This window comes from Engraulis encrasicolus, chromosome 20 (genome assembly GCF_034702125.1).
Source record: "Engraulis encrasicolus isolate BLACKSEA-1 chromosome 20, IST_EnEncr_1.0, whole genome shotgun sequence".
Taxonomy (NCBI): domain Eukaryota; kingdom Metazoa; phylum Chordata; class Actinopteri; order Clupeiformes; family Engraulidae; genus Engraulis; species Engraulis encrasicolus.
Window position 1 is genome coordinate 5,330,513 of NC_085876.1, and position 12,738 is coordinate 5,343,250.

Genomic DNA, 12,738 nt, shown 5'->3' on the forward strand with positions numbered 1-12,738 from the left:
TACCCAGGTCCATCCAGCTATTCAACATTGCACAGAAGGACACACAAAGAGAGATTGTCATAGGGGACTGGACTGCATAACAAATCCCACTCCTGCCACTTTATTTACCTGGACTCTTAACCCTTTACCCTTTACCCTTCGACTCCTCTTCACTGGACAGTGCAGTCACTGGACAATGCACAGCTGCTTGTGTGTGTGTGTGTGTGTGTGTGTGTGTGTGTGTGTGTGTGTGTGTGTGTGTGTGTGTGTGTGTGTGTGTGTGTGTGTGTGTGTGTGTGTGTGTGTGTGTGTGTGTGTGTGTGTGTGTGTAGAGACACAGTTGGCGACTTGTGTAACCCCCTGGACTACTGATACTCCTGGACACTTTGTTTTTGGCCACCCAGCACAGGTGACACTATGTGCACTTTATTTTTGGTGTGTGTGTGTGTGTGTGTGTGTGTAGTGAGACAGGGGGGCGACTTGTGTTACACCCCCCCCATCTCATCTCTTTTTCCAAGGAATACAATGGACATTGTACTAGGCAGAGAGACTATGGACACTCCTGGACACTTTATGGCCACTTTGTCTTGGCTTCTATGTGCCACTCAGCTAAGGCACATGTGAACACTGTGGACACTTTACACTTTATCTTTGGTGTGTGTGTGTGTGTGTGTGTGTGTGTGAGAGAGAGAGAGAGAGAGAGAGAGAGAGAGAGAGAGAGAGAGAGAGATGCCTTGGCAAATATATGTAACAGTGAGCTATATATGATGATTATTTTATGTGTAATATGTGTGTTACGTCTTGTGGGCAATGTCTTCATTTATGTATGTGTGTATGCTACTTGACACCTTAATTTCCCCCTGGGATCAATAAACGATACTCTACTCTACTCTACTCTACTCTACTCTACTTAACTGAATGAAGATTTTCTTGACCAGGGGTTCCCAGTGACCCAGCCCAAGTACACGTAGCCAGCATCGTCCACTGTTCCCTTCCATACCATAGACTGTATTATGGTTGAGTAGGCCTACACATTTTAACTGCTGTTAACTACAAGCATTTCATAACTCATTTTTTTATTTTAAAAAGCATGGATGAAATGCAAACATCCACATGAAGAACTGCTTTTGTTTGGAATGGAGAACACGCAAAAAAGATGGCAAAACAGCAACTAATCAAAATCTTTACATTTTCTGTATTTTTTAATAAAAACAAAAACACAATAAATCATTTAACATTCTTTCCCAGTTTCCCCTCTCCTCCTTTTGGTCCTTCCAAGAAAAAAAAACGTTAAAAAAAAAAAAACTGTGAGTGTGCATGTGTGTGTTAGTCAGAAGACAGGTGTGTCTGGAAAATGTAATATCATTTCGCCACAATTTTTTCATGATTGTCTAGAATACACAAAACACTTTTGTGAAGTTGAAGAGCTGCAGCTCAGTTACAGGTAAAAATTGACAAAATCACAACTGCTCTACAGAGGCTGGTTCAGTAGTAAACATGGTCAAGTTAACCTCGAGGTAGTGGCAAATCATCTAATAGAGGAGCCTGGAGTGAAGTGGAGTCCTGATTTTCTGAACTAAATGACATCTGGAGGTTTAGTACTTCCTGTAGGTTTAGTACTTCCTGTAGGTTAACTTAGCCAGGTTTATCACTTCACCATGTTCCTCCTGGAATATCAGCCACCCAAGTTTGTTGCTGATAACAATACTTACTGAAGTTCTACTAAGCCACTCTTTACAGATGCTGTTCACGTGATAACCTCATATGGGCCTCATACATCACTTGAGGCTGTTTGCACGAGAAGCTTTGCTTTAAAACGACTCCAAACAGAGCAACGACAACAAGAGTGGTTTAAAGCGCACATTCACAATGCAGCGACAATCCAGGAATATTGCGTTGAATGAAGCCCAATAGTACTGTGTACATGCCTGCCTAGTTTGGGTTCTTAACGGTCACAGATCTGGTCTAATTATCGTAAACATTCACTTTGAGAGCGGGAAGGAAAATGTATTAAAAAAAATAAGAGATAGACACACTCATAACAATCACAATCACAATCACTTGATGACTGCAAGCAGATTGAGTGTATCATATCGGGGCAAAAAAAAAAAGAATCCGACTGGTTCAAGTCAAATAAAACAAATGATAATGTACAAAATACAACCAACGAAAATTAACATTTAAAAGTAGAAACTGCAAAAACTACAGATGACAAGACTGATTCATTCCACATGTCTATTTCTATTCCACAAGGAAGTCATTTGTCAAAGTAAATCTCAGGTTGTGAAAAAGAAGAAAAAAAGTGTTATCGCAAGGACCAATGTTGTGACAGCAATGGAATGAAAATTGATGTTAAATACAGTTGAAAATCCGACATTACCACATGGTAAACTTTCAGAATCATTTCTCTGGTGAAACCCCTCCATCTCTCTTTCTCTCTCTCTCTCTACCACACCTCCACATTATTACACAGCTTCCCTCTTGGCTTCGTCCAGCATCCACATCATAGAATAACCATTTTTTTCCCCAGCCACCTGTCAGCTATCAAAACTCGGTAGCACACTCCAAAAAACGTAACAGTGTTTTATGCATGATTCTTTCCCCCGTCTTGATCCTGAAATTTCTCCACAGATTACAGTCTTTTTGTCCTCCTTCCTTCTCTCCCTCTCTCTGTCTCTTTCATTTACTCTCTCCACATCGTCTCTCACTCAGTCCCTTGTCAAACATATGGAACGTCCCACGTCGCCCCCTCTTGGTTTCACTCGTACTCTGCGATGAGCACCATCATGCCCACTCCAAAGAGCAGCGCCAGGATCTCCATCAGCGATTGGCCGAGGCTGGAGCGGCCCACCAGCAGCTCGGGCAGCACGGTCACCGTGGCGATATAGACGAAGCCGCCGGCGGTGAAGGGGAGGATCCAAGCGGTGGCGGCCGCGCCCACGCCCTCTGCCAATAGGGAACAAGACGTGCCGGCCAGCGCCCCCACCGCCGTCAGCAGCTGCAGACACATGGCCTGGTGGGAAGAGCACAAAGAGGTCATTAGTAGCAGTGGCATCACTATTATTATTATCACCAGCAGGAAAGATGACAAAGGAGCCTTTCTGATGGCTTTGTCCTGGGCCCAGCCAAAGCTGTCAGCGGCCCTGATTATCAGTAATAGCATTTAGGCATCATGTCTGACCATTTCACTGCAAACTCAGCAGCCGCCAAACTTTTTCTGCTGCCTGGGACCCCCTATTGGACCTAAGAATAAAGTCCATTAATATAGCAAATTCAAATTTGAAATTCACTGGCAAAGTAAATATATTTGGTAACCCCCAATAGGACTGACATGACATTGTCATAACAATGACATAACACTTGTCATGAACATTCAGGAAAGTGAATGACTGCAGTCATTAATAGGCATGTGGTAAATTATGTTACTTTTTACTGTGAATCTGGAGACATGTTACCAGTGGACTAAAAAGGCGGGTGCTGTCCCAAGCTAATGGTCATCATGGCTAATGCCAAATTGTCATGACACCTGCATGTTTTCATGCAAAGTCCCCTCTGTCCATGACACTCTTGCAGTACCTCCACTACCCTCCAAGGAGGTCCCTATGCATCAGATAAACAAGCACCTTCTTCTTGGTACAGTAGAACTGGACGAGGATCCATGAAACGGATAAAGTTCAAATCTCCTGACCATTAAAATGTCCAAGTTTACTTATCTTCCTAGCAGTGCTTGACAACTTTTTCGCTTACCAGCCATTTTGGCTAGTGGTTTTCCTGACTCACTAGCCATTGGGCCTTTTCACTAGCCATAATTTTCTTAACCATCATAGCAGCTTTAAAGAATTATATAATAGGCTGTAATAATGTGATGTAGGCTAATATAATATAATATAATATAATATAATATAATATAATATAATATAGGCCTAATATAATATAGGGCTTAATAATTAGCCTATAATTGTTAGGCCTATTAACTGGTCCATGCATGCATGCTATGGAAAGAACAGATTTACTGATCTGAGGAATGGCATAGGCTATATTGACCATGCAGAAACACCAAGCACAGTGTTGTGGAAGGGCACAAATGTAAGCTACACGAGAGCAAAATATTTGCGCCTTTGATCTGAAAGGCACTTTCTTCATATCATATAGCCTAGGCCAATCTGTGGAGGTTGCCGTCCAAATTGATGCGCAAAGTAGATAGCAAAAGTCATTGCCAAGTTCGCCTCTCCTCGGTCATGGATGTGGAATAACACCTCTTCTGGAATATTTTCTTAGTGTCCACTAAAAAGCGCACACAGATGCGGTAACTAGGCCTACGATGTCCTTTCATTTCGTTTAATATTGAGTTGTTTAAATAAACGGACGCAAGGCGAAACGGGCAAGGGACGTGCTTAATGCAGTCTGGAAGGCTGCAATAGGCTACTGCTCGTTGTTTAAGCCCGGTTTGACAGTCGGGAACAACAGCACAAGAAACATGGAGGAATATTAAGGTATGAAGACATACAGGCAAATCAGAAAATAATTTAAACCGAACATTATTAATGCCGCATGTGTCCTTGTCTTATCACTGCGCTTATAGTCTCGAGACTTTCACAAGACAGGCTGGCGTGTTTTCCTCTCGCCTTGGTCATTTTAATGTACACTACTACTAAGTATTGAACTAATGACAGATCGCAAAACACGTCAGTTGAGATGAACTTGGCTACTTTATTTTCACGACAAGGTTTTCAGTGACATTTCCAAACGCACGCTGATATGCCGGTAGCTCGTTGCCACTCCTCTTCGCAAGACTAGTCGCTCTATCAGATTCTTGGCATGCGTGACACACAGGTGACACGTGACACAGGTGCTTCATGGGTATTGTAGGCTCGCGAAAGCGCATTGTATTGCTTTTGTAGCAAAGACGGTCCGAGGAAAAAAACTACAAAATGCGGTGCCTCATCATTCAGAATAGTAACGGACCCGCCAGAATGGCTAGTGAACCTTCGGTATCTACTAGCCAACGCCGATATTCACCCGCATTTGGCTACCTGGCGTGTGTTAGTGTTAAGCCCTGCTTCCTAGTATAAGCTGCTTCTCAGCTCTTCAGAGAAGCAGAGCTTTCTTAAATAAAACACATCTTTGCGCTGGCTAGACATATCTTATAGGTATGCTGTACCTTTCTCTTGGTGCAGCCGGACTGGACGAGGATGGCAAAGTCTCCGATCTCGTGAGGCACCTCGTGCAGCAGGATGGTGATGGTGGTTACCATGCCGACGGCAGGCCCAACCAGGAAGGAGGCGCCGATAGCCAGACCGTCTGTGAAGTTGTGCGTGAAGTCGGCCGCCAGGTTCAAGTAGCCCGACACCTTAATGTCTGCAGGTAGAGAAAAGACGAAGACAAAGCCCATACCAAAGTAGTTAATATTATAGAAAGGAAAATATTTTCAAAACAACAAAATAATCAATGAGGAAATTTTAAAAAGAACACAATCACAGGTTCAAGTAGCCGGATACCTTAATGTCTGCAGAGACAGAAAAGACGAATGCAAAAACCCATCCTGAGTTACGGTATAACACATGGAAATGTCATTACCAATGTGAATACGAAAATACTCAAATGTACATGACATTTGGAAAAACAACACTAACCGCATAGGCACCATACCACACAGATATACCGTAACTCCTGGACAATAAACCGCAGCTGTACCCTAAATTAAGTAGAAATTCTGTAGTGTCCACATTATAACATGGGATATTTATAAAAACATTCCAACAACTTCCATCACTTTGTACTTGTCACATATATACCTTAGCCGCATCGTGGTGTAATCTGCAGGGTTCAAAGCATATGACAAAAGTAGAAGCTTATAGGCCAGAAATTAGGGTAATATGTATACATGAAACACACCTGTTCCCTTCTCCTCTGTCTTGGCTTCCTTCTTCTCTTCCTCCTCCTCTTCTGCATCACTGTCCTTTGCTTTGGCAGCACCTGCAAACACCAGATTATGTGGATCTCAGTAGGGGGCGCAATACTATCATGGCCAACAGTACAACATGGAAAAATGTGAGGTCAATAAGGAAGTTTGAGAAATTAATTACTTGGTGGTCAATTGACAATTGACGTCAGGTGCTCCACTATATGATACAGTGTTGGCATTAATATACATTGATAGTATGACAAAAGCATTATTCGTTTCTTTGTTAGGAATATTGACAATGTTGCCCCCATATTCTCATTATTTAGTGATCCATCCATCGATCTATAGTATTCATCCGTGCTCTCCTACCATGGGAGTGTCCGTGTCCGTGTGAGTGAGAGTGTCCTCCCTTCAGCAGGCGGACAAACTTCTCCACCACCAGGAAGGCAACGATTCCCCCCAGCGTCCACAGGCCCACAGACATCATATGGGCATGGTTAGCACCTGGGGAGGGAGAGAGAGAGAGAGAGAGAGAGAGAGAGAGAGAGAAATATTGTATAAACAAACATACAAATATGTATGGACATCATAGACAACTGTATCACTGCCTCACTTTGCAATGCTTCAACCACACACCCTCCACATATCTGCCATGCAAACCATCTGTTGACATCCTGTACAGTTATCTGTTTAATATCCTGCCTCCATCTATATGGCCATTGAACAGTGCATTGTGCTTTCTGTTTTATAACTGTGTAAGTAAAAGTCAACATCTGCTGCCCTCCATCTGGATGCCACAGGGTGCTGATACAGCAGACATTTGTGTGATCTACTCTACTGTACAGTAATAGACTGTGCTGTACAAGACCATCTACAGCAGCTAGTAGAGTCAATACTCAAATTCTAGACTGTGTCTTGGAATTATTCCTTGAATGTATTTCTTTCATTTGAATGACAAAATAGATTCAAGAAAAGACTGAGTGTGTTTTTTTCACACTAACTTCGACTTATTTTGTTGAGCACCGGTGGTGCACAAAGAGTCCATCCAAGTGAAAATGGCTGAAGATGACACACACCCTGTGCTAGCTGTGGTGGCGCTATTGGAGTGTACCGTGAGAGTGGCCGTGGTCATTTGACTCTGCCTTGGCGTGTGAGTGGCCGTGTCCTTCATCGCCATGGTGAGAGTGGGGTTCTATCGGGAAAACACAGAATTGTCAAGTTACTTTACAAAACACATGATGACTAATTTGCCTCAGTATTCACTTGCGCACGCACACATATTTCGTAAACATCAAACTAAAACGGTGCAAGAGAAGCGAAAACAAACAATGCTTAAAAGACAGTTTGCTCAAAATACAGCCAACACAGCTGTAAGTGATTTGGGGTTTCATGGATGAAGCTTTAGCGTTAAAATTGGCGTTAAGACCACACAGCAAACACAATTAAGCATTTACATTTATGAGGCAAGTCAAACTCAACGTGCAACTCTGCACTAAACAGATGCGAAGTGGCAATAGAGGGCAGATTTTGTTTTCTGCATGCCACCTGCAGCTAAAAATACAGCCAGTGCTTACCACACTGCCGACAGCAGTCTGCTGCATTGTTTCCAATGGAAATCTACTGTGGAACAGCAGTGCACAGCGGCCACCAAGGCCGCAACAGGGTACCTTATCAGTTTCCACTTGATAACACGCATATCAAACCTTACTCTGGCGGGAAGCAAGCGGCCCACTAAGGCAGCCATGGCTTCATGGGAGTTGGGATCAGAATATTGCATGATCAAATCCCGAAACAGCAGAACAATGGGGGTGGCGTTCTATACACATCCATTTTCTGGCCGTTTTCTTGCCTTTATGGAACGTACTGGAAACTTCCTCCGCCATTGTGACACAGCACTCCACAGTACACAGTGCTTACTGCACACATCGAAATTGCATTCATGCCCCACCCGTGCAAGGGGGCAGCCCGAACAGCCCCCCAAGGGAGGGGTGGTTCAATGCTCAGGATATCTCTGTCATGAGGGAGAGCACTGGTAATTACTCCCTCCACCAACCTGGCAGGCCGCGAGTCAAACCGTCAACCTTTGGGCTACAAGTCTGATGCGCTAACCGCTTACCCATGACTGACCCAGCGCATGGGGGATGAGGTGGAGGAAGGCGTCTCCCAGCAGTCCCAGGAGGCAAAACTGAGCAGCAATACTATGTAATGTAGTGCACTAACACAGGGTGGGTAAGTGGAATCTAAAGTACTATACTAACACAGGGTGAGTAAACTGAATGTACGTAAGTAATGTAATTTGATGTAGTATAAGGCACTAATCCAGGTTGAGTAAGTGTAATGAAATATATAGGGATGCACGATGTCAAAAATTTCGGCCGATACCGATATCCGATTATGATATTGCGGTTTTGGCCGATGACCGATATTAACCGATACCGATGTTTTTCTTTCTTTTTTAAAAAAAAGAGATGACAATGATGCAAACAAACAGAATTTTTGAATGTCGTCTTATTTCCAAAAACACTTTTTAACTCCCTGTGATGATTAGATAAAAAATAGAGACAAAATAGAAGACAAACAGTGAAAGTCATCGTCAAGTCCATTCTTTTAGAACCGTAACATACAAAAAAAAACATCGGCATTAACATCGGCCCAGTTTTACCCATCAGACCGATGTCCGATGTGTTGAATATTGGCCGATATCGACCGATACCGATACATCTGGCCGATACATCGTGCATCCCTAGAAATATACTATACTGACACATGACACGGTGAGTAAATTTAATGTAATATTCTATTGTAAAAGGCACTACTCCAGGTTGAGTAACTGTTATTATGCAATGTAATGTGCTGTGCTGTGCTGACCCAGTGCGTGGGGGATGAGGTGGAGGAAGGCGTCTCCCAGCAGGCCTCCAGAGGCGAAGCTGAGCAGCACCTTCAGCAGGTTCTGGTGCTGATCCGTGTTGGACTGGACCGGGATGAGGAAGAGGATGAGGAAGGGGGCCGCACTGATCAGCAGAGTGGCGCCGATCGCCTGGATAACAGAGGGAGGAGGAGGGTACAAAGAAACAACACAAAGACTTAATCAGAGGCAATCACACAGGCAACCGCTTTTGTTTCCCTGAAGGCTTGATTATCGTTTGATTGTTCTTTTTTTTTCAATGTGACCAAGCCATTATAAACAACAGCTTTTCAATGTTTTCTGAATGCCTTTGAGTACCTTTCATTCTGTCATCTAAACTGAACTATCCAAAGCACCTTGAGCAAACAACTTTCCAGGAAGTCCAGGAGGCACTTCTACACAAACATTTTGGGGATTTCCTGAAGTCTGGTTCTAGCCAAGAATGGGTCTGTTTTGGGCATACAGAGGTGCAACTGGCAACTGGTACACACAAAACAGGCTTGAACAACTGATTCCAGATAGTTTATTGCGTTCTCTTTTCTCCCTCTCGCATTCTCTCCTTCTCCCTCACTCATGATAAATTAGAGAAGGAAAAAAAGAAAAGCATGTCTCTGTTTTGTCACTGGTGCAACCACAAGAATACTGTGGGTTTTGCACTTCACTTTGTGTGGTGTCAGACCCTTGCAATCACTTTCTAAAAATAAAACTGTGGAATTCAGAGAAATCTGTGGCCACTTCCAACAAGGTTGCTCATTGCATCACACCACAGTGTGCAAAGCAGGCAGGACATTCTGTCTCCAGAATGACTCACTGGTCTAAGTTAAGAAATCAATGAATGAAGGGCAAGTGTTTGCAGTACTGCTGGATAACACAGCTCTATGAAAGTTTCACTTTCCCTAAAAGATCCAACTGCTAGAGACTACAGAAATCACATGGGTTGCTGGACAGTAACACCAGCCTCACAGAAAATAGTGACTACAGAAATTTGTAAGCTTACTAAGAGAGGAAGTCCTGAAAAGGCTGATAAGCTAAGTTACCATTATTTTTCAGCTTACTCAGAGAAGATGTACCTAAACTGGTGCCCGTTACTATTACATTTCCACCAGCAGGATATCCTGATAGTAGTGCCATCCTACTCAGGGAGGATGTCTTAGGAGGCTGGTAAGTTAATCCTTCCTTGAGTAAACAGATATCTGTTTACATGAGGATAACCAACGAGATAGGATGAGGATGAGAAAAGACGTGTAGCACTTGTTAACGCACACAGGTGTACATCAGTCACAGCAGTACCAGGATCTGCACTCACTTTAACGGCTTACTGACTTAACACTTTCACTTCCTTCACAGAGGAAGTCTCACATTACATTGCTTATCCAGAGTGACTTACAAATGAAACCAACCGACCAGTCATTTCACTTGGGTGGGCCAGGGATGTACAGTATGGGGTTGAAGAATCCATCGTAGATGAACAACAAGTGGCACTTTTTTGCCCAACTAACAAGCCTCCCCTGTTTGGAAGAACCCCAGCAGCTCAATAATAAGATAAGGGTAAACCATTCTGATGCCAGAATGCATATCTTCACACAGGCATGCATCCACACACACACACACACACACACACACACACACACACCATGTAAGGAAGCCCTTGGAGGCAGGCCGTCACCCCGCAATCACTGATCATCAAAGAGACAAGATAATAGTAGTAAGAGGAGAGCCACAGGCATTATTCATGGTATGGACTGTAAGGACAAAGACGGACATGCCCACTCCAAAGCAATTTGTAAATCAGCTCAATGGTCCCACAACTCAAGATATGTTTGGTATTTGCGCATTTAATAGATTAACAAATTGCATCACCCAGTGCTTCTTAAGAAAACGAGCCCCCCCAGGCTCTTCTATTAGATGATTTACTTCTTAACGTAACCTGGTTTACTCCTGAACCAGTTTTGTAGTACAGGCCCCTGAAAAGATAACCTTAAGATTGTGTATTGTTGATGTAATTTCTATAGTTGTTTCAGTAAAACTGTATGAGGGGTCTGAGTTATTTCACCTAGCTGACTAGCTAATGTTCTGTGGAAATGACTGAGCTGTACCTGCATCCAGAGCTCCACCAGGTCACGCTTCTCTGCCGCACCCTCCTGTTTGGCTGGCTCTGAAGCGTGGCCGTGCGAATGTCCGTGGTGATCGTGAGAGTGTCCGTGGTGATCGTGAGAGTGTCCGTGGTGGTCGTGAGAGTGTCCGTGGTGGTCGTGAGAGTGTCCGTGGTGGTCCTCAGCCTCCTCGTGGTCATCATGTGCGTCGTGGTGGTGATCATGGCCCTCCTCCTCCACCTCCACCTCCTCCTGGTCCTCCTGTGTGCCGGCATCATCATGGTCCTCCTCCGGCTCATCCTGTTGTGCGTCCTCATGGACCTCTTCTACAAGCTCATCTTGGTGGAGGTCAAGGTCCTCCTCCTCAAGCGGCTCCTCATGGAGATCTTGGACCTCCTCGAGGTGTTCCAGGGCCTCCTCAAACTCATCGTGTGCATGTCCGTGGTGATCGTGTGCATGTCCGTGGTGATCGTGTGCATGGCCATGCCCATGGTGATGATGGTGGATCTCCTCCTCTGCAGTAGGAAGGTTGGCCTCTGCGCTCCACTTGCTGGCGCCGTGGAACATCCTTTGCCCTTCGTGAGAGTGCCCGTGCCCATGATCATGATGGTGTCCGTGGCCATGTCCATGTCCATGATGATGATGCCCGTGGCCATGTCCGTGATCATGGTCACCATGAGAGTGGGAATGTGCCCCGGTTTGTAGAGTCTGCGAAAGTACCAGAGCCACTGCCAACAGCACCATTGGTGCCAAGGAGCATCGGGGATGCCCTGCCATTCTGCCTGGCAAAAGAAAGACAGAAGTTTTAAGGCGTAATTTGCAAAATATTAATTGCAATGGGGAAAGGTTTAGTAAGCTTAATGGGCTACTTCATCACTCCCTGAAATGTATAACGGATATAACATTAAAAATCAATGTCATTATGTGACATTACTTTTTCTAGTTGGCTATATGTTGTTTTTCGTACTTGCATAGTGAATTTACGCCAGCCAAACACCGACAGCACAGTACTTTAGTATGCATGTCTATGCCAGCTGTTTTCTGTAGAACTACAGGATAACTTCAACCAAATAAACAAGCTTAGGATGGGCAAGAGCAACGGCGAAAGTTCAAATGACTAAGACGCGGCATTAACAACAACGAAAACACAGTAAGTAGTTCAAAAGAGTACCGGTAAGTGGGATTACCTGCAGGGTACAGTACAATACAAAGAGCAAACAAAGATCTTCGTAGCTGTTAGAGCTAACTTGCTAGCCGCTAGATAAGTTGCTAACATGCAGCATTTAGGTGGAATGCACAGCAATGCATCGGGTGATATTCTTCCAATAAGGAAAATACTCTAGTCTACTTACAAGTCTGCTGACCCGTTGATACCCGTTATAGTGATGATGAAAACTCTGTCCTGGTTCTGTCTACCTGTACGTGGTGTTCATTGAATGCAACAACACTTTCAAAGACGTGGCATATCATCAACTGAGTGTAGTCTCGCGTGAAGAGCAAAGCCATCCCATACAACGCACTTGTGCCGGGGAGATCTCGCGGGGTTATGACATTTGAAAACGGAAAGATGTGAGGAGAAGAGAAGAGAACCACTGGAACCACTTATCACGAAATCTCAGCAAAATTGTGTAAGCTCGTTTTTCTCTGGTTAAAAAACACCCCAACCACAATGATCATCTGTAGCCATGTTTAAACGGCCTTACAATGGTAGTAGGCCATTTGCTGCCTCAATGTTGATAACTTTCATTTTGTTGCAAATTAGTGTGTTTTGTAGCAATTTTATTTTGGTTATGTTCAGGTTTTACTTGACATGCGAGTGTTGATGATTGATGTAATGTTCATTCAAATACTTTTTT

The 12,738-nt window shown here is 43.9% G+C and overlaps 1 protein-coding gene across 2 annotated transcripts; it reads right to left on the reverse strand.

Annotated features, from left to right (window-relative positions):
• Window positions 1–1,092: 1,092 nt before the first annotated feature.
• On the reverse strand, window positions 1,093–12,375 carry slc39a7 (solute carrier family 39 member 7). Of its 2 annotated transcripts, none has more exons than XM_063185182.1 (8): window positions 12,235–12,375; window positions 10,886–11,660; window positions 8,753–8,921; window positions 6,996–7,076; window positions 6,254–6,388; window positions 5,875–5,955; window positions 5,141–5,337; window positions 1,093–2,992 (listed from the first exon to the last, which is right to left on the reverse strand). In XM_063185182.1, exons 2-8 carry the CDS (start codon window positions 11,657–11,659, stop codon window positions 2,738–2,740), a joined length of 1,692 nt encoding a protein of 563 aa, XP_063041252.1. In that variant the 5' UTR covers window position 11,660; window positions 12,235–12,375; the 3' UTR covers window positions 1,093–2,737. The 2 variants fall into 2 exon arrangements, with proteins under 2 accessions (XP_063041252.1, XP_063041251.1); XM_063185181.1 differs by having other exon boundaries at window positions 10,886–11,664.
• Between the last annotated feature and the right edge of the window lie 363 nt (window positions 12,376–12,738).